At 31.5% G+C, this 23,039-nt stretch overlaps 1 protein-coding gene across 1 annotated transcript in view; it reads right to left on the bottom strand.

Annotated features, from left to right (window-relative positions):
• The window catches only part of LOC129226264 (uncharacterized), a 49,690-nt gene extending 36,131 nt beyond the window's left edge, over positions 1 to 13,559 (bottom strand). Inside the window, 4 exon segments of the mRNA XM_054860868.1 lie at positions 2,106 to 2,289; positions 9,191 to 10,910; positions 13,310 to 13,374; positions 13,527 to 13,559. Of these exon segments, the coding sequence (XP_054716843.1) occupies positions 2,106 to 2,289; positions 9,191 to 10,897 (1,891 nt within the window). The 5' untranslated portion in view covers positions 10,898 to 10,910; positions 13,310 to 13,374; positions 13,527 to 13,559.
• Positions 13,560 to 23,039: the final 9,480 nt, after the last annotated feature.

The following is a 23,039-nucleotide window of genomic DNA, read 5'->3' as shown; positions in this document are numbered from 1 at the left end:
AGCCGCCACTGTCTGCGACGTGGAATTTTGTGAATGGGGCCGCTTTTGCCATGCGGAATTTTGTGAAGGGGCCGCAAATGGCCCCAATTTGGCGCTGGATTGACCCCTGTCATTAACTATTTTATTCATTCAATTTTTCTCATGTATGAACTCATTTCTATACTTATTCCTTTATTGTTTCATTTTATTTTCATTTCTTCATTTTGTTTTATTTATCATTATATTCTATCAAAAATATCTTTAACAATGAAATGGAAAATATTTCATTAGAAAACTATTTCATTTTTCACTTTGCTCCATGAAAAAAAGAAGGGGAAACTTTCCATTTTTTTTTAGGTACAAATTTGTCACCAAAAATTGAAAATAATGTTTTAGTGCAAGTTTTATTATAAATTAGTGGTACTCGCATGTCTTTGAACGTAGTAGAAAATTAAAAGGTCATTTGGTTCACTTGTATATTTACAAATAGTGGATGATGAATTTCTAGCCAATTTGCTATGCTTGCCCAAGGAACGGTTCCACCTTATGATAATTTGGTAATTTACTCGCCCTCGTTATGATGATTTGCTCGGTGAAAAGTTCTTAAAATTGGAATAGAAAAAGAACAAAATCGAATTTTCAAAAAATTGCTTCGAAGTGCACACTGCCATGCTATAAACTAATTCTGTGCCAAATTTCATGAAAATCGGTTGAACGGTGTAGGCGCTATGCGCGTTACAGAGATCCAGACTTTCAGCTTAAAAATTAGTAAATAATATAGTGTTCTTTCTTTATGTGTACAGTAATTTTCAAAACAAGTTTCCAATTTTTTCATTTAGAAAAAAGTAAGTGATCTTAACCATTTCACTTTGCCCCACATTCCCCTACCATTTCAGCAATAGTACAAGTATTTTTTGAAATAAAGTCTAAGCTATAGCAATAGTTTCCAATCCTTTTAAAAGATTTTCTGCATTTCTTTTCAGTCCAATATTAACCACTTTATAATAATAACACTATCAATTTGACTCTGTGCTCCTCAAATTTTCAACAGAACAGACCAGTTTTTTATATATTTGGTTAAACTTTATACATTGATATTTAAAAAATTTAAATGAAATTTTAAAAAATTTCAATATCTTTAAAAATTATGATGTACATCAAAAAAAAAATTTTTTTAATATTAACTTCTAAATCGGGCTGATAATTGCTCAACCCTGGTACTCGGAAAGAATTAAAAACTCCAGTTTAAAACAAGTATATATGCTACTTAAAATCCAGCCTTGTAGTAGACCACAGCGAAAGTGTAATAGTGTAGCAAAATGTTTTGCTACACAGTCAACTTGTTTTTAATTGGCAGCAAAAAAGAAACATATTTATATTCGTTGCTTACTTATATTTCAGTTTCAACTAGAATCATAACACTGAAGCCAAAAATATGACAGTATTTTAGTTTTTTTAATTTGATCAATTTTATTTCTAACTGATATTTCTTAAATAAGTTTATCTTGAGTTTTTTTTAAAGCTCTTTTTTCTTCCCTCTATTGTGTGAAATATTTGCATAATGGACAAACTCTCGTCAAATAGTTATGCCCATGAGAAGTTTTGTGGTTTTAAAACCAACTAAATTAGTAGGTATGAAAACAAATAAATCATTACCATATGGCAAAAGAGAAATTAAAATATTTTTTTCATTGTGCATTTAAAATTCTATAAATGTTGAGACTTTTATAGTATGGCTTACTCAAATATTTTCTTATTGCTAGCAATATAAATACATGATTAAATCTAAGACAGATCATAAGATGATAGGCACCAGGTAGAAAGAAATCAAGTCCCTTTCTATGCTATTTAATAAGCCTGGCGCCTCAAATAGATACTAATCATATAAAATTTGTCCATAATTTTGCAGACTTCGAAAATTGTTCCAAAGAAGTATTGGTGCTATTTATAGACAGTACTTTTATGTTTTACTTTCTAACCTAATTAACATTATTATGAAAGAAGGACCCCTCTCCCTCCAATCCTATTTTTGAGAGATTTGTTTTTAGGTGAGAAATTATTTAATAAAGGCATTACTTTCAAGCAATGTTGCATGTTTTTAAACAGCAATGAAGAATGTTTATTACCTGGAGCACTCGTTCGAGCAATTTCCAATCTAATTGTTTTAGGTGCATCAAACTTTTTCATGCTTTTGCGAAAAACTATGTCCACATCTCGTAATGTTGGGTCAATTACCAGCATGCCTTTGTAGCCACCGTATCGAATTTGAAATGCACTGCACAACTTATCATGACCAAGAGCATTATGTACCTGTTAAAAATTTTAAAAGGCATTAATATTCTTGCATACCATAAATTAAATATGTGATTTTATAAAAAATTGGAACATTTGTCTTTCCTACTGTGTTTTATTTTGGATTCTGAACAGGGGCGGCATTTCAGCATTTCGTTTGGGGGGTCGAGTTTCTTGAACATGAATTTCCTCAAAACGGTATAAAATACATATGGTTTTTCACAATAACTAATAATTAAATGGTTTTAATGTTAAGAGTAATTAGGCTTGTAAAGAACAATTAAAAATTTTTCGACCGAAGCTTTAAATTTATTTTGTTATAAGTTATCTCACAAAATATCTCGGTACTAGTTTTTATTTTTTAGTAAAGTTTTAATCTGCTATTTTTGGAGTCAGGAAGAACAGAAAATTTTGTAACTATAGTTAATCAATATCCAATGTCTTGATTTATTGCGAGTATAGCTAAAGAGGAAGGTCTTGCTTTGCCCCATTGCACTTCGAAGGCAATTCTCTAACCTCCTGAGACACGCAAGTCAAAATTGGTTGACGTTCAGTTCTCCTACAACTTTCTGGTTGTGTGCATAGTTTTTTACACCGATGAAGAGGCTCCATTTTTGTAGCCTTGAAATAGCTATATGCTGTATTTTCGTGTAAATTTGTGCTTTATTTACATCGGTTTTTCAATTTAATCACAGAAGTCATCTTTCAAATGACTGACCTGATTGAAACAGTCAAAAAACAATGGAAGCAAGAAAGTTATGTCAAAAAAGCACATTTCCTTTAGATTCCTCTCTTAAAAATAACCAAGAAAGCTTTTTAAATAGGCTAGTATTTATTTCGTGTCATTAAAAAGTATAATCACAATTCACAAAACAATTCCTCTTCCCTCATGCCATTACTTATAAGTGTAATATTTTCTTTTTCGCTTTCTATAACCGACCTACATAATATTGAAGTTAAGACCAATAATAAATATATCTCATTAAATCCTGTCTCAATTTCTTGAGAAACTGAATTGATCAGTTTATTCAAAATATTGATTTAATATTTTGACTAAAACTTCATCTGGGTTTTGTCACCTCTTCCACATTGGCATACATTAAAAACTGTTACGAAAAGTTCTGTCACAAAGTTCCATACCTGGTTCAAGTATGCATTAATGCGAAAATTACTAAGAGTTTCAATTGTCAATCCAAGAATTAAGATTAGTGAATTAAAATTTTTATGATAGAGTGTAGCATTTATCAAAAAAACGCTCCGCAGTATAAATAAAGTAAACAAAAAATTCAGACAAAGGCATACATATTAAAATGACATCAAATTTTTTATCAATGAAAAGGTTGCTTTCCAGTAATTCTTCCAGGGGGCTTTTATAACTCTTGAAGACCATCTTGTGTCACTTGGAGATTGTCAAGTAAAGAGCCTCAAGATACATTTGTTGATGTGAAAGTATTTTTTGATGTGAGATGTTTTTCAAAAATAGCATATCTTTACAAAAAGTTCCCATGAAAGCATATGATACACCGAGTTGCTAAAATGTGTTTCTAGTACATAGCGTCAATGAACACTTACTAGCTGAACATTAAGTTATAATATGAGCATAAAAATTTATGTAAAATGACATGGAATTTACGCGTAAAAATTGCAGACTCTACACTGTACGGGTATCTCATACAAGATGCTCCATCATAACATAGATTACTCAATTTTGAAATATTTAACCCATATGAAGCGATTACTTCTTTAGTTAAGGCAAACACTTATCCTCCATCAGTTTTTTCTGTTCTGAAAATTCAGGCAAATGATTTTCTAAGTTATCTAAATTGAATTTTACCATTTTACATTATTCTTAGTGAAAAATTTGGGGGTGCAACCGCTCCCTCTCGCACCCCCTATTTGCCGCCCCTGATTCTGAAAACATTTTAAACCATTTTATACTTCTTTATATCTGTAGTTCTTAAAACCATCATGTTTGAAAAATGAAAATGCATTAAAAAATTATGATTTTTTTCTTTTTTTTTTAATGTTTTATGTTTAATGTGTGATAATGCATACTATTTCCCACAGACTTCATATTTTACAGAATGGAAGGGAAAAATCTAAAAACTTGGTTTCCCTTCTTAACATACTGGTTGATTTGGGAAAAACCAGATGATTAAATTTGCAGTTTTCCAAGCTGATATTTATGTCAGCAATGACAGGCCAGTTATAAATTTACCATCACAGAGTACTTTTACTTTTTCATTAACAGACTTCAGAAAGAAGGCATGTACGTTTTTTTTTTTAATTGTTAGCTCATAACACCTCACTTAGAAAACCAATTTTGATGATTCTTTTTTGTAGGATAAGGGATGGTCTAATTTAGATCCCATGCTTTGATCAATCATATTTGTTCTTTAGAAAAAAAAAAAGCTATGGGCAAAAAATGATAAATTTCAAGCCACATCTCTATTAAAGTGAATAAATATAAAACCTATTGTTAAAAAAGCAGATTGCCATAAACAAAAATATTAATAGTAATTATGAAAATTTTGATTGAAGACTTCTCTGAAGCAAACATGAAATTCATTCGCTATCATATAGTGGCATTTTTATATTCATCTATGCTAACACAGTGAAACTTCTCTGGAGCAACCACTCTCCGTTCCTGAAAAAAGTGGTCGATAATGGAGGTTGGTCGCTCTTGCAGGCAGGGCCCGATCAAGCCAAATTGGTGCCCAGGTCCGGAGTAGAAGTTGGTGCCCCCCCCCCCCTCCATGAGAAAATCCGCACAATTTTAAATTCAGTGTGTTATACTAGAAACCTTATATGAATAGAAACTACATTGAAAAGGAAACCTGGGATTTGAATACTAAACACTTGATAGTCTAGTCACCTTACTAATCAGAGTTAAAACTGCCTTACCTTAAAGTGAAAATAAGTTTGAAAACAATTTTAAACTGCAAAAAAAAAAAAATCTTACTAATTCTGACATTAAGTTTTAAAAAGGCTTCTTTCTCGCTTTAACAGAGGCAAATGTCTCGATCACATCATCGAAACCTAATTTTGATATTATCCTGAGAAACGCAGCTTTTCAAACGACTTTTGATTCTTTTCAAAAACGAAAAGGAACTTCCACTAGAACTGTTGCTAATTTTTTTTAATTTTACGAATTTTTGACCTGATTTTAAAAACATTTTGAGCCCCCTCACCCTTAAAGTTGAGAAAAAGTAAAAGGAGCTTAAAAAAAAGGAAAAGAAGTAAGTAAGTTAATTTAGGCTAGGCTATTTTGGTGCCCCTAAATTTGTGGTGCCCAGGTCAACGGACCCGCCGGACCGTGCGTTAATCAGGCCCTGCTTGCAGGTCATTTTCGAACATGCAAATGTAGCACCATAGTTGTTATTTACCTTACTTCCTGCAGTGTATTAACCAAGAACATTATCATAAGAGAATGTATTTAAATAAAGAATTTTTTTTTTTTAATTTTAAAGGTAAAATATACTTTTTACATGATTTTTCTATTTAAAAACTAATAGCTTTAAAATTCGCCTGCTTCAGATTCCTTGTTTTTCCAAAAACAACTTTAGTTTCTAGTTTAGTTTTCCACTGCAAAAATAAATTAATAATGTGTCCTTATTATTAGTGCAAGATAAGATTATCTATTTCTGTTAGAGTTTGTTGTGCCGACAGCTTTTTTTTTCTTTTATTTACTGCTAATTTTCTTTAATTGTCTTTCTGATTTTCGCACGTTTCTCAAGCATGAGATTGCTTGGTTTTTCGAAATTCTGACTGTGATATATGGTATGGTGATGAAAAGCAGAATGCAAATTCACTGAAACCAACTCTTGAGCTTTCAAAGACACTAAAAATAGATTTTGTCCACTCTGATGAAGTAGGAATGCTCCCTTCTAAACCCCACTCCCGTAAGCAACCGAGAAATTCCAAGAAAAAACCTTTTAACAAAGTTCTATTCTTATCAGCCTCCCTTAATGAAAGGTGCACACTTGACCTGCCTTGAGATTTGCATGTGCCACCTTAGCTTCCCAAGGGTCCGAAAAACAATGCCCTCCTTTTCGTGACTTTAACAAGGTTCCGAGCAGAGAGAGCAAGAAAGGAACACGTCTGGACCCACTGGAGAATAGATTTTAATCCCTTATTCTGGTTTCTTTCCACCTTTGTTAATATGAGAAAACTGTTCTGTGTCCATATGAACTTTATTTTCTATTGCTTTTCTTCTGTTGTCTCTCTCTTTTTGAGTTTTCTCTAACCAAAATTCCAGTATTTTCGAATGCTGAGGTTTAGGATTTGCCGGTCGTTGTGAGAGGTTTCAATGGTCTTTTCCAGAGGTATTTTAACATTAGTCATATACAGGGGAAATTCGGTGCTTCAGAAAAGTGGTCGTTAGTGGAGGTGGTCGCTCATAGAAGTTTCACTGTAATAGATAACAGGGCAAAGTAAGAAGACATAGGGTTTTTATCAGGAGTAATTCGTATTGCTGTGAAGTATGAGAGCAGTTCTCAAAAGGTGGGAGCAAACACAGACTTCAACTTTGAAGCTTCAACACCAAATAACTTTAATTTTAATTAACTCTAAAATTTTTGAGGTAAATTATAATGCTGTATAGAGACAAGAATTGACATAAATTATGGAAAAAAAGCTCTTCAAATGCCCTAAAAAAAAAAATTTCTTAGCTAAATGGCACAATTTTGGACATACCAAAACATTAACTGAGCAAATGTACCATTAAAAAAATTTTTTTTAATTATTTCCATACGTTTCAAAAAAAAAAAAAATTAAAGGCATGAATCTTACACTGAATAATTTTTTGTTAATATTTTACACAAATAACAAAAGTAAAGACAGATTATTTACTTTGTAAACGATTTTAGAAAAAAGTAAGTTTGAAATTTGATGCATGTCCAAAAGTTACGATCTTTACAATGCTATTATTTGAGAACTAAGTAAATGATGTTTTCGTTTTAAAGGTATTTATCGATCCTCAGAATCAGTTTTTAATTGTTTTAAAGTGTTTTCAGAAGCATTTATGCAGTATCTTAGAAGAAAAATAATTTTTCTTAAACATACATGTGAGATGTCCAAATGGCGTTACGATCTTGACGCCGATAATTCTGTCCGTTTATTTATAATTTTTTTACAATTCACTGTCTTCTAACATTAATAAAAAAGATTATTATGATGTTATCTCCTTTAATCCATTGGTATTTTGCATAATTAATACGTTACACATTGAACAATACATAAATAACAGTAGAAACATGGCTGGTTATGATCGAACGAAAGCCATTTTGCGCGAAAATTGCCAAGCAAACCTCCGTTGGCGACAACACAGTATACGATAAGCTAAAGGTTACCAGAGGGAGATTCCAGTTTGACAAATGTAGTTAGTCGTCAGCTGCACCAGTTTTGGCGCCTTTATCACCTTGCGCTAGCAATTTTTTTTTCCCTCGCTGCTTTTATTATTTTAGAATTTTTTTTTCTCTTTCTTTTAAACACATAATTTAAAGATCTCCAAATAAAAATACGAATCTTTTTTCAATAATTTTTTTTTAGACATCGTTTTAATTCTTATGACATTAGAAAAAATATCCATTATTAAAACTGATGTCACTTTTTACATTCTTTCTTAAAGCATATTTTGTTTATTTTTAATTAAAAAATATATATGTCGTATTTATTTGTCTCTATTTTCATTCCTTATTTGTCCCAATAAATCAAACTACAAGTTTGTATAATTATTTCCATGAAGCTTTTTTCTACCTTTCATCAACTTCTTCAAAATCATTCCAAAACTGTATTATATGTAAAGAGCAGTATGTATAGCCATTCAAGTACTTCATTAATATCCTCTTTATCATTAAATTGCAAAATTCAAAAAGTAGTAAATAAAATTTTCATTGGAAAAGTTAAAAATCAGATTAACAGTTGTCAAAAATGGTGAAACTTACATTATGATGATGTCCAAAATCCGTTACCTACAGGACAACAATGTCCAAAATCTGTTACCTACAGACTGCTAATTTAATTTGCTAATCAACAATTTTTACAAATAGCTGCTGTCTTTTCATGTTCATATATTGTGTTCTAGGTATGCATACTATAGAATAAAAGCAAAATTGATATCAAATTCGAAAATTTTTGAAATTGCTCAAAGTTAACTTTTTTGTTCCCACCTTTTGAGAACTGCCCATGAATTACTTTGGGAAACCATTAATATTTTAGTGATTCTAATTAAATTAGTTCACAAATAAAGCCAAGAGAGTAACAAAGATTATGTTTTAGTGCCAATCACTTAAAATTTCAGATCTGTTAAAAATTTGTTCTGTTTTTTTTTTTTATGTAGAGCATTTATATGACAAATAGGGTGAAGTTTTGTGATGGTAACCTCATACTATTTTTAAAATACAATTGCACTAAAAAGAATGAAATAAAATATATATTTTCGAAAATAAAAAAATAAACAGACTTCAAACTGTAGCAGGAAATTGCTTTAAAAAGTAAAAAATTCACTTTAATCTTTGAACACCATCAATATTACTTTTAAGCATAATTTTTGTAGTTGGCCAAAAAGCAATGGATGAAATCATACTTACCCATAATTCAATGTAAACTGAAATGGACCCAGTTTCTTATATAGCACTCACACATTTGATTGATAACATATCTATCTGACGGTATCAAAGTTTCATTCTTAATTTTGGCTGGTTTTCATGAAAAGTAGTTTCATTTTACCTTTCTTTTTTGCTGCAACTATTTTTTTTTTTTTTCAAAACTAGTTTATTACTTCTTCAGCGAAAGAATACATTAAAGCAATTTTTCAGGATTCAGAAGGAGTCTCGAAGGAAAATTACGTTAACTGAAAAAATTTAATACTAGAATGCAGAATTTTAAAATAAGTAATACAAAAATATATTGAACTTACTTGATTTGCTAATGAAGAAGATATTTTACCAATACCATCAGAAAAACAGTATGGTTTACGATTCATAAAATCATAGCCACCTTCTATATCATTTTCTGTTTTTATGTGTTGCGGATCTAAAGGAACGCCGAGTGCATCTTCTGTTTGTGAAAAACATTGACCCATTCTAGCCATGTACTTTGGAACTGTGTGAATGTGAGAGAAATCACCCATCCATGTTCTAATATCGCTCGCAGTATTTCCCCTTTTGTCTTTGGCATACATCCAAACACCATGATCTCGTATCTGAGAGTTCGACCAAGCTAGAAATTCAAACTTTCTAGAGCCAACATTTATACCAATAGTCATGTGATTTACAATTGCAGCTTGAAAAATATCATTATCAGCATATGCGGCATTAAAACTCAACCTTGACATGTTGTCATCACGAAAAGAAACTCTTAATGCGTACTCCGAATCAAAGTTTCGTAAAATTCGATTGCTCAGCATTACTTCAGGGGGCCACAACAATACTCTAGTTGGAGTAAGAGTCACTCTGCGAATTATTCGACATTTTTCGGGAATTAAATAATGGCTAAATGCAATTTCATCTTTATTTGATAAATAGTACTGATATTGATTAACAAGCACATGCCAAAAATTGATGATTTTGCCCGAGTCGAGAGCTGCTAGAACAACAGCTAAAGCTTTCCCTAAGCTCTCAGCATTTTCATTACATAACTTTGAAACATTCAACATGTCATCCAACACCTTAGATGCTTGTGATATTACCACAAAATTTCTTTTAAATAGAGCAGTTAACAAATAATGACAGTTAAAATCTTCTAAGATAACATTTGGAAAGTTAGGTTTCTCTTTATCAACTTCCAAAAAAGTAGAATAATATATAGGCTTTTCACTACAATGGTGATGAATGCAAGAAATAATTTCTTCAACAATGGATTGATTTTTAAAAGACAAGCACAATATATTAGCTCTGCCCAAAATATCTCTGTCAACAGTATAACGATTTGCCTGTACAGTGATAGCGCGATATTTTAGAGTATAAGTTTCCCCAGTAGCTCGATTAGTTCTTCTATCTACTCTAAAAACCATAGGTGGATTAAATAAATCAAAATATATCTTATTTGTCTGTGAATCAAGATCTACAAAAACTGCTCTTATATTGTCATATTTAAATATCATGTCCTGATTATTATGCCGAATACTAACATCACGAGTATCATGGAAAAAATTGATGAAATCAGAACTATCAGAAAAGAGTACTGCAAATTTATGAAACTGACCATTGTGGGGCAAAATCCCAAACGATATATTGTCATAACCAATGTTGCAGCTGGATGATTTTCTTCTTGAATTTTGGAAACTATCATTTTCATATAAAACAATATAGGCACACATTGTTTGTATTGTGTATCGCACTGCATCGTATTGTCGTTTCCAATCTTGAAGAAATGCTTTATATGCAGCTATTTTATTATTGGAAAAAAACTTCCTTGCTTGCACTTGAATAACTAATTCTTCTATTTCAGGATAATCATCATTATCTGATTTTTTAACCTGGCCAAGAGCTAAATTTACATCTGTTATACCAGCACATCTCATTATTATTTGTTTAACATTACTGAGCAATGTTTCTAGAGCTATTTTATCATGAAATAAGGGCTCTTTTGGCACAATTGTTATTCTAAAATTGAGATCATACATTCTGGTCAAATATCTGGAAAGAAATAATGCATCGTAAAATTAAAAATAAAGTTACAATGGGACATTAAAAATAATAGAAAATACTCAAATCAAATTAGATATGTTTCACACAAGAATAAAATGGATAATTATTTCTCATGTTTCAGAGGAATAAAAAATAGCAGCTATTTTAAATTCTAAATCCTAATGATTAAATCTTCATTGCTCTAAAATAAGAATTAAAATCAGACGTGCACCACAAATTCCATATCAGTACACCTAATTTTCGAAAACTTTGCATAAAATCAAAATGACTATTTTTTTTTTTTTTTTTGATTGAAAAAAATCATTTCATTGTATTCTATTCCTAAAATTTCATCAAAGTTTAAATCAGATTTCAATCATTTGCTTTAAATTTTATACACTTTCATATGGGGGAATGGGGATGGAGGGGGGTTAAAATATGAGGTTTAACAAAATTCTTTAACTTCATGTACTATATATAATTATGTATTAGTGTCTTTCATCTATTTCACATAATTACATCTATCCTTCCTGTCCTTTATAGTTTTTATCATTTTAAGCAATAACATATAAATTTTTAAATAAAAAAAAAAAACTACCTTCAAAATACAACCATGAAATTTTTCTAGATACCGAATTTAAAAATTTGGCTTCAAAGTAGTGTTTAGTTACATTGCATGTTCATTTATTTTTATGCAATGCAATTTCAAAATAATATTTCAAACTTGTTTCACAAATCATTTTCTTAAAAACATATTAAATACATTTAAAAAATGATTTTTTAAACCTCTATACTTTAATGCATACTGCATATAAAATGAAACACTAAAGCATTGTTAAATGAATCACTTACCCAACGTTTTGAAGTTCAACAGATTTTCTTCACAGGAAACAAATTCAAACAAAGAATATATCTGTTTTCTATATATATCCAATAAACCCATAAATGCAAGTAACCATTTCTCCATGTCATCTTTGATGACAAAGAGAAATGTTTCGAGACTCTCACTACAAATACAAGCTAAATGTTAAAAGCGCATATTTTTCTGTTAGTTGATGGAGAAAAATAACTTGGTAAGCATTGACTGACCGAAATTTATGTTAAGTTTTGTACGTATTATAGTTTAAAAGATGAAATTATATTTTTAAGGTCGTCGTCCAAACAGGTGTACTTGTGAGTGTGAACGGAAATGGTCTGAAAAAATAGGACTTCAAAAACACATGTAGTGAAGAGCTTAAAAGAAATTTTCTCAAGAAAAGAGATTCCAAGAGAGATGAGCAGCAAACAAATAAAATATTTGTAAAGAGAAACAGATTTACAATGGTAAAATAAAACTCACATTTAATAAATTTAACGCTTAATTTAGTTAGTTAGCTTCTTACTTAATATACATTGCCATTATTTTATGCAAGACAAACGGAATAGCAACACATTTAAATAGAAAATAAATCCAAATCGTATTAGTTTTCACAGAGCAAAACAAAACTCCGATTGTCAATTAATATTTTTAATTGACTGAATTGCTATGAACTTTTTTTTTAATTCCAAAATGTAATCCTCCCCATTTTAGCTGATGAAACTTCTGGTCTGGTGACAATCCTATTCAAAAAGTTCTACTGTTTTACATCACATTGTGAAAGGTTTTGGTTGAAGTTCTTTAGGAAACTTATGTTTTGTACCTGAAATGCAATATTTTGCAAATTTTAAAAATATAGACTTTAAGTTTAGTTAGGGTAAATTGACTAATTATTGAAGTTCAATGTCTTTTAAGAAACTAGGTTGATCAAAAAAATATTATTTCTAAAAATGCAGTTTAGAAATAAAGCATCATATCAACATATATCAAACACTATATATTCAAGTCAAAAATCAGATAAGGAGAATAAAGCAAAAACTGGAAAAAGATGGCCAGTATAAACAAGCAAATTTCGTAACTATTCACTTAACTTTATCGAACCAAATATTTTTCTGAGAATAGTTCACGATATTAAATTCCACAAAATTGCATGTTTTCAAACGAAGAAGACATGATCGTCACATTTTCATGTACATTAATTCTCATGCAAGAAAATGACTTACCAAAATGATAACAAAGGAATATTATTTTTTTAAGATGCCTAAAGATTTAGTCGGGCCCGTCGCTCTTAAAATTTTTTGAGGGAAGTGGGGCGGACGAAGGGTACGGTACATACAAAACTTAATGTAATTTATGGGGGAGGGGACATCAAAATACATGCAAAATGCATTCGTTTCTAAATCGAGAAGGGTTTTACCACACAATATCAAATATACGATAGCAGATAAAAGTCACGTTCAAAAAAACAATTCAAACATAATAAAAATATCTAAAATGAAAAGAAATATCTATATGACACATGTCTTTTTATTTTCTTTAAAGAAATGCTTACTTTCAACAAGATCTCAAGAACCTGCATATATGAGTAAACGTGACCAATCCTTTAAGCTCAGAACAGTAAAAAATGATAGACAGAATAAATTCGATTGCTCACAAGAGCACAATCTGAAACATTCCATCAAGTAATGTACACATGATAAAATTGTAATCGTTCTAAACAAAACATGCAAATGACAAACACGTATTTACATAGAAGATAAATATCTTACTATTCCTTAGAACACGTTGCTATCACCACCACTGGTTATATATATCACTCAGCACAGCACTGCAAAATCAAACCAAAACTTCTACTGGAGCGCCAAAATAAAGTTTTTGTTGCCAACTAGTTTTACTGCACTCTTCAAATTATACCATGGAAACACCATGTTTGAATAGAGCTACCGTTTATCCAGTTGGCGACTTTTGGAACCTGTTCTGCTCTTGTTCCTAGAGTCCCTATGAAAATATAGGGACTTTACAGTGGTTCCTACATTCGCAGCTCAATAAACTGTATAGGAGACACTGCAACCAGGGCCGATCCTAGCAGGTGTGCAGAGTGTGCACCGCACAAGGGCGGCCAAAGCAAGGGGCGGCCGCAGGCCGCATCATATAGTTCTTTTAATCAAGCAAAATTCCTCAAGAATTTCTCACAAGATAATATAATAAGTCTAATAAATATGCTGAATTTTAAATGTTCAATTATCAAAGTGCCAATTTTACAACAGCATAGCATATTAAGAAAAATGGAATGTTAGAGCACATTGTGTTGCTCCATTATTCATTAATATCAACTCTTTACACACGTGCTTCATTTGGTTGTAAAATTTGTGACAGAACTGGTAATCAGGCATGGATACAGGGGAGGGGCAGTGACGAAAATCCCCCACCCCCACCCCGAAGCATGAAAGGGTGCCTTTTAAAGCTCACTAATGCTTCACCCAGCTTCCCAAGTTTTTATTATCCCTAAACAATGAAGACATATTTTGTGTAAAAAAACTATGTTGATAGGATACTCTCGCAAGTATTTCAAACAACAAATTCTGTGTTCCTCAGTCGTGGATGCGTGGAGACTGGAGAGACAATGGAAAATTGCGACTCCCCTGAGAGTCAAACATATATAATCAACGAACTAAAATTTTTAATTTTCCCCCTTTACAGCAATTTTTTCTAATTAAAATCACGAATGAACTGCCCAGTTTCAGATCAGGTAGGAGGACAGAGCCTTTGCCCCGGGTTACAAATTTTAAGTGTGGCTCCAAAACGAAGATCCAAAAGGATGCCTTGACGAGACTAAAGAAAGCTTCGAACTGCGTTTTTAGGACTTTAATTTCGGAAAATTTCGCTGATTGAATCTCCGATTTTAAGGATCCAATTAGGTCTCTTATTCACCCTTTCTTTCTTAATGTAATCAAACATAGCCTAAAAATGATGGCTCCAAAATGTCTTTTCTGGAGACAGCCCTCCATAACGTCATCAAAAATTGCTCAATGGCATTTTTCGCATTTCTTCTTCGAAGTTTTTGCGGTAGAGATCCTTGAAATCCATTCCCTAACATTACTACCAAAGATAGTCTGAATTGGCGTCTCTAGAGAGGCCTCCAATCCCACCCCCATCTCACTTAACGTATTCAAAAACAAACTAAAATTGCGTTTTTCAATCATTAGTTTCGAAGAACTTTGGGGGAAATTCCCCGGATCCCCAATTTTCTCCAATGTAATCACTATAGCTCAAAATTTCGTTTTTAGACGGTTCCGTCCCAGACAACCACAATTGTCCCTTAGTGCCGCCATTCACGAGCGAGCCGAATAGAGCCGAGCCATTCGGAGTCGCTCCATTTGGAATGGGATAAAATTGTAACCGCATTCACGACCGCATCCACACCGCACCGCGCCAATGTTTGTTTTGAAATAGAAAATCGCTATTCCTGCATTTATTTGAAATTATTTGGATGTCCTTGGTCAAATAACGTCAATTTAATGATAGCTAGTCCTCAAATAGCTTTGTATACGTTTATCTCCTGGCTTCATCAGCCAGATTTCTTCATTTATTTGTGTGAACGTGTCTTGATTTTTTACTAAGATGAGGTGAAGCATTTGTATTCACATGTAATTTAAGATTTTTCGTTGCAAACATAGATCAGATTACCTATTTACTAAAATTTGCTAATCGTTCGCCACAACGATTGACGTTTCTCCAAATGTGCTATGCAAAACTACCTTGTTTAACAGACATTTGAAGGTAAAAAAACTTACATTGCCTATTTTAAGATAATTTATTTCTTAATTTTATAGCAACCAACAAGGAGAGAGCCATTAACTGACTGCATTAACTGAGAAGCATTTTCTAAGTCCTTATCGTGTGCTCTAACTTCACAAAATAAAGTCGTCTCTTTCTTTTATGATCTATTTGAAAAACCTGACACATGTGTACATATATATTTACAATTACAATTACTCAAAAAAAAAAAAAAGCAAACAGCTTGTCACATTTGCTTTAATGCTGTAAAATATGAGTTTGTTAATATTGAGTTACTCCCCTAAATTAAAATTTCTTATTTCAATAAGTAATTATTTTACCTTCCCGTCCGCAGCAGTATTATATTTTTAATGACAATTTTGTTCACTATGCATGCAACTTAAAAGGATGCATAGCATGTTTATGGTAAGTGACATAAAGGGAATTCGTCCCAATGGTCATACGATGGTGATTGCCTGTTAATTTAAATTTGGCTTTCGCTTTTGTTGGCTTTTAGGATGTATCCCTCAGTAGTGGAAGTAAAAAAAAGAAAGGTTTGTATAATTTTTGTATTGCAATAATGACTTCGCTTTTATCATGCACTTTCATCAGTGGCGCACACAGGAATTTTGCAAGGGGGAGGGTCCAAGGTCGAAAGCGCAATTCCTATCTCATACCCCAATATGCCGTCAAACATATTGACTTGATTTTATCAGTGCCCGAAAATGGAAAACAGTAAAAAATAAACTTGAATAAGTAATTAGCATTATTGAATGAAATACACAAAATAACCAGAGAGCAAAATAATTTACACTTTTACATTTCTCATAATTAAAAAATAGATTCAAGTTCATAGAATCTCTTTTCAATTTGTAATGTCAAAATTAAAAACAGAGTTATTACAGTATATTCATTTATAATCACTGTTGCGCTTCTAAAAGGCAAATCATTATTGGAAAAGTGCACAATATTTTTAAAAATGTTTTAACACGAGGATTTTATTTTTTCACTCATTGGAACTGAAACAATTGTTACCTTTGTTTGAAATTATTTCACATGCGGGGAATTTAATCGGGAAAAAAAAAGCGAGCTATGGGAGGGGACCCCTTGGACCCCACCCATACACCCTACCCCCTAGACCCCCTTTTGTGCGCCACTGACTTTCATACTACTTTTATATTTACTGTTTTGAAATGTTGAAGTTATGCAATTTCAATTTCTAGGAAAACAGTTTTTCTTCGTTTAATAATTTCTGCACAAAAAATTATCTTATAATTTTATGTTTCCTTTAGTTTGTGGTAGGGGCTATGATCACTTGTGATTGAAAATAGGATATTTATGAAAACTATTTTTATGCAATGCAATTTCTAGTTTTAATTTAAAAAGAAAAATTAAATTTGGTGTATGTATTTTATTATTTTTCTCTATGATATTGTTTCATTTATTACGGTCAGGAAAGGGTGAGGAATTGTCATAAAATCCTGCTTCCCATCTTATGTACGTAATAAATATTTAAGACTTCCTTTAAAAACTTCACATATGTTTTGAAACATTACATTAAGAGAACACATTGCATTAAGTTTTCGGAAGAAAAAAAATACTTTATTCACTTTCTTTTTCATATGTAGTTATGACCGCTTTACCCCATGTGGTGAGGTAAAAGGAGTGGTACATGGGGCAAGGTGGTCATAATTAAACAACAGATATACGACTATTTTAAAAGAACCATAAAAGTTAAAACGCTCGACACAGCTAGTTCTTTGAAAGAAATCGGCTTGATTTAATTAAATTATATACATTTTAATGCCCTGTAGTTATAAGTTGGCTCATTAAAGATTTATAGATGGCTGATGCACCAAAAAAGATGCAGGAAGAGATGATTACGGTAAACTCTTCTATCATCAACTTTTAATGAAAATTTGACTATGTTGGATTTTAACGTGATTATTAATTAAATAACCTTCTCAAATACATTTGGGACATAATCTCAAAAATCGAGGAGGATGGCCACAGTAGAGACTTCCTCCTTCCATTTCAATTTGTATAAAATTACATGAGAAAAATGTAAAACATATTTAAGTCTGTTTTTTTCTGTAAACACAATAGTCGATCTGTACTTTTATTTTACGATTAGTTAATAATTGTGAACTTAGAAAAGTGGAAGCCAATGCCTCTTTACTTTTGAAAGTGTGGAAGCATTCGCTAGATAGAAAAACAGTAAGTAGTAACTGATTATCTTGATTATTTGTAGTTAAGTAATTAATGTGAAATAGTTTTTGCTCTCATGCATCACTAAAATCTCCCGCATGGTGCTTAAAAATATTGATTTCTGTAAGTTTCAGTTGTTTTTTTCGTTTTAAATGTGTCATTTTTTTATTATTCATTTGCAAATGTTGATTCAAAAGTTTGTTAGCTAATATATTTTTCAGCTTGATATTTTCTTTAGACTTATGTTTGATTTTTTAAAAAAAGGAAGAAATAATCGATGGTTTTGAAGAAAAATTATAAATTTTTTGCTTTGTACGAGATGCCTCGGAGATTAATGATTTTATGGTACATGTGGGGGCAAAAGGGGAACTTTTTATCCTCTTGGAATTACGAATTTTCAAAAAAAAAAAAAAAAAAAAAAAGAATTCCGATTTGCCTGGTATAAAGGTTTACCCTAGGTTAGTTTAGTACACAAGGCATACCGATTCATACTTTTGGATACAAGTTGGCACTGGTTGCCTTTGTTCACAGTACTTTTTTAAAAAATGAAGCTTTCTACGCAGGCAACGTCATGAAAATTCTACAAATTCGCTACAATTTGAGCGAAAATGAGAGTGTTCTGATTTTAAAATGTTGTATAAGTAAATAACACCATTGCTGTTGCTAAAGAATTGTCTGCTGTAGAATTTGGAAATTGAAATTTAATTCCTTATTGATAAAATCTAAATATATATATATATATATATATTAACATTCTTTTGACTATTTATATTTTAGTAATATAGTCTTTTATTTGATGTGTGCAACTTTACACCACCTGGTAATAAATGTTCACTTTAAAAGATTAATGTATATAAATGCTGTATGAATAAACTTATTTTGTTATTACGAGAATTTTTCTTATTTCAATCTATGTTTTTTTCTGTAAAGCCTGTACCTTCACAAACACACAAATAATAATTTTAAAAAAATCAAAAGCATTTGTTTTTGAACGAATAAAAGAAAAATAATTATCATTAATATTTTCAGAATATTGACAATTGATATTTTTAGTTTTCTCTAAAATTAAATTGTGTTTATAAAATTGACAGTGGTTCCATAAATCTCCTACTGAAAATAGAACAGTGCTACAGTGTATAATTACTAGTGAATTGCCGGATCATAAAAATGTAGATCCGCAGACAATCATATAGATCATTCATGTCTAGATCCGCAAATACATATATGGACCTTGAATTTTTAACCCTATTTGATCCTTGTCCAAGTGTAAAATTTGTGTTGAAAGGTATTCCCGTAAGGGTAAAAGCACGATTTATTTAAAAAATCAATCTGTAGCAGAAACATAATCAGGAATTTGATTTATTCTGAAAATAACGAAGAGAAGGGGAGAGTCGATAAGATTGAGACTGCATTGCATTTAAGTCGAAGTAAAATGTGAAAAATTATTTCTAGCTTGGTCTGTAGCTATACTAGTAGCTGCTACATCTACTGGCTAGAAATAATATTTCGGCATATAAATGCTGTTGTTCCATTCCTCTCGACCTGCCGTTACCGACATAGCACTGCCAAGAACATCTTTACGAAGAGTAATCGGAGAATTCTGTCTCAATTTTTCGAAGAATGGCTGGAAAAGTCAATAGGAGGAATAGTACAATTCCTAAATCAGTATAAAAAAATTGCTGAAATGTTACCTTATAATATCTTTAAAAAATGTAAAGCTAATTCAAATTTAATTGTATGTTATTTTATAGTTATCCACATGTAGAGTTTCAAATATGTAATAAGAGTTTACGGCTAAAAATCCATTTAAGATCTACTAATCATGATACGGATACAGATCTTTATTTTCTTTTGGATATCTGGCACATCGCTATCAATTAAAGACATACAGTTAGGGCAAACCTAACCTGGCAGTATTGTAAAGGCTATGCAAATCTCAATCCTACCATTTCATTGCTGCCAGGTAAGGTTTTTCATAACTGTACTGCTGCAAACAAAGTCGTGCCCCTTCTCCCCCCCCCAGGAACATTTGGTTTTAATATATATTGTCATTCCAAAACTGTTATGAAAAAAACAAAAAAAATTCAATCTGCACTAGTGCAAAATTTATAGCACATGTTTTTCTTAACATAAAAATATGCACTTGATTATTCATTTAATTGCAAGAACGTAATAAGGTCTTTGTAGGAAAATTTAGCTGAGTGCTAAGAACCATCAATATTTGCTCTTACTATTAATTTCAATGAAATCTTGATCACTAAGAAAAAAGAATTCATATTGTTTTGTTTGTGTTCAAAATATTAGAATGACTCTTTTTTTTTTCTTTGAATTCAAGAATTTAGGCATGTAGGATTTTTTTTTCTTTTTTTAATTGATGAAACTGAAACATATTAGAATATGCAGTTTTTAGTGCAGCATTATGTAGCACTAAAAAATGCTTACATTACAGTTACGAAAAAGATATTTAAAGTATGCTGTAAAAAAAAGTCAGCTTTAGTTGTTACTAACTAAAGTTGATGAACAGATACGTATAAAATTTTTAGGTTTTTTTTTTTTTTTTTTTTTTTTTTTTTGACAAGTATGAATAATGTGCTGCACAAGTTGGTTTTAGCCATATAAAAAAAAACCTCACCTTGAGTACAATCTATTGAACCTAACAACTGTTAATAAAACCTATTTATTTCATATTGTTACTTTTATAGGCTCTAATTTTCGAGAGTAGTGAGATCATACGAGTTAATCTTTTTCATTTCCAATTTCTTGTTCTCCTAATCTCTGTTTACGAAATGCATTTTCACAAACAGTAATTGGTTTAAATAATACTGCTTTTATTTTGCAATTTAAATTCAAAATTCCCTAAGTATTATTCAGTTGTGAGAAAATAATTGAAAAATCTTTGACCCTTGTCAGATTCATTCTCAACGGATGATTGTCAAATTGTCTGCTTTCCTTTAAACATTATGCGTTTCATTCAAAACAAATACAATATGTATGTAGAAAATAAGACGCATTTCTTAAACGGCAACATTTTTATATTGAATTTGCTTTTTTTCCAATTGTAGAGCTAAAAGTTGAAAAAAACATATCCATTACACGAGAGAACATGATTTCATCAACAAAAACAAATATTGCATCACGATTTTCACCCCTCTGCTGCCTATCTCATTGGTTGATATCAATTAGTCGCTTCAAGTACATGCGATCTCGACTTCCCACTCCAAGCGGGTTTTCACATTCACGATGCGATGGAACGGTCGAAAATCGGCGCGGTGCGATGGATTTCAGCTCGGCTGGATATCCAGCGAGCCGCGCCATGCCATCCAAATGGATGAGGCGTTCGGCATTCACGACCGGATTTTGGAGTGGTGCCGCGCCATTCGGATGGATGGAGCGCCCGTGAATGGCGGCCCTTAGACATCCAAAAAGATCCATGGCATATCCAAATATCCATTGGATTTGCCACACAGCTGATGGATATCCATATCTGGTTATGTCTATGGATATGGATTTCTGATATATCTTCAAGACATCCAAACGGTTACATGTTTTGGATGTGGATATTCGGATAGCTTATGGATATCCAGATTTTGGATATGGATTTTCGTAAGTCGTCTAGCTATCCAGAGTTCTACATGTTTTAGACATAGATATTTGGATAGCTTGTGGATGACTGTTCAATAACCTGAATGTTTAAAATAAATATCCATCGAAGTCTCATTTACGGATATCTGCTAGATATTTGACTGTTGGATATTACTTGATTTGTTTATATTCAGGTCTCTGCGACAAAATTCTTTTAATTTAAAGTTTTGTTGATGTGAGGTGAGTTTTTTTTAAATTCATTTCTTTTTAAAGTGTGGTGAACTGAGAAAACTAACACTTCTTCTAAACTTCATTGTTTATCAACAAAATCGCGATCGCGATACGGCGTGAGTTTGGTGGATAACAATTTTGTACTGGATACTTTTCTTTGTTGTTACTACATTAATTAATGTAGATGTTCTTTTCTTAGATAAGTGTTTCAGATGCTGCTGATTTTTTGTGTTTTTCAAATTTTAGAACATTTGTTGGTCAGCAAAAGGCAAGCGTTTGTATGTTACCTACCGCTTTTCCGTTTGATTTGAATGTCGGCCATTGCTACTTTGTTTGCTGTTTTAAAAATTTAGTGGAGTATTAAACTGTTTTGACGTTTTTCTTTTCTTTATTCGTATGTTTCTTTGTTTCTGGTAAATGTATTTTTTTTTTTACTCTATGATAATTTTTTCACTAATGAAGAGTTAAGTTCACAGGTACCCTAACTTTAATTTCTGTTCGTGAATGTTCGATCTGCATTTCTTCCACAATGTTAACTTTTCATTTTTTTAAATATAAAAATCTATCTTGCAAGTAGACTAGGTTATTAACTTAGATTTCTTTGCATGTGTTGTGTTACTTTGCTGAAACAATTAAAACTCTAAAGTTGTTTTGTGGAAATGTTTAAGGCTTATTTTCTAGAAATTTTTATGTTTATGAATGTTCAGTTTAACCATTCAATTTAAGCATGCATTCCCCCAAAACATCTATCCAGTTTGTTAATTTTTTCAATTGCACATTGCTTGAACATGTGTTTGCATTATAAAGATAAAGATTGCATTTTTTCTTTCCCCTTGTTGTCGGATGGCACAAAAAGACCCAATGTTGGGTTTATTATTTGCATTCATGTTTTAGCACCTCATCGTTTACATTAGCAAGATGTGCACTACTATTAATATTATTTCTCCCTAAAAGCTATGAAATCTCAATATGCTGGAATTTTGGTTTTACCAATGTATTCCAAGTGTCTCACTTACTCCTCCTTAATAATAAGCATTTTTTGGCATGATTTTTTTTCAATTTCCCAATTGTTTTATTTAAATTCAAATGGTATTATATTTGCTTGAAAACTCAGCCCACTGTTGACTAAAAAGTGGTTGCGTTTAAAAATGCCAGGTTAATGAGAATGCATATGTAAAGTTTTTCTCTCAGGTGTTTTCGTCCTGCCAGAATGTAGATGAGTTTTCTGGATTTGATGGGGTTATTAAGTATCAAGTTTTTGGAAATCTACCATATTAAAATTAGCGTAATGTTTTATAAGTCTCTGAATGCTGTAAATTTTGCAACAATTAAATATGAATCCAAGTTAGCCAACTATTACTCATAAAAGTCTGGCTTCAAAATTCACATTGTATGTATTTGATGTGTAGTTTTCACTAGTGCCGTACCAAGTAACTCTTAGTTCGAGTTCAGAGTATCAACCTTGTTGACATACACTTTACCGA

Source organism: Uloborus diversus, chromosome 1, assembly GCF_026930045.1.
Source record: "Uloborus diversus isolate 005 chromosome 1, Udiv.v.3.1, whole genome shotgun sequence".
Taxonomy (NCBI): domain Eukaryota; kingdom Metazoa; phylum Arthropoda; class Arachnida; order Araneae; family Uloboridae; genus Uloborus; species Uloborus diversus.
This window is presented reverse-complemented; position numbering and strand designations above follow the sequence as displayed.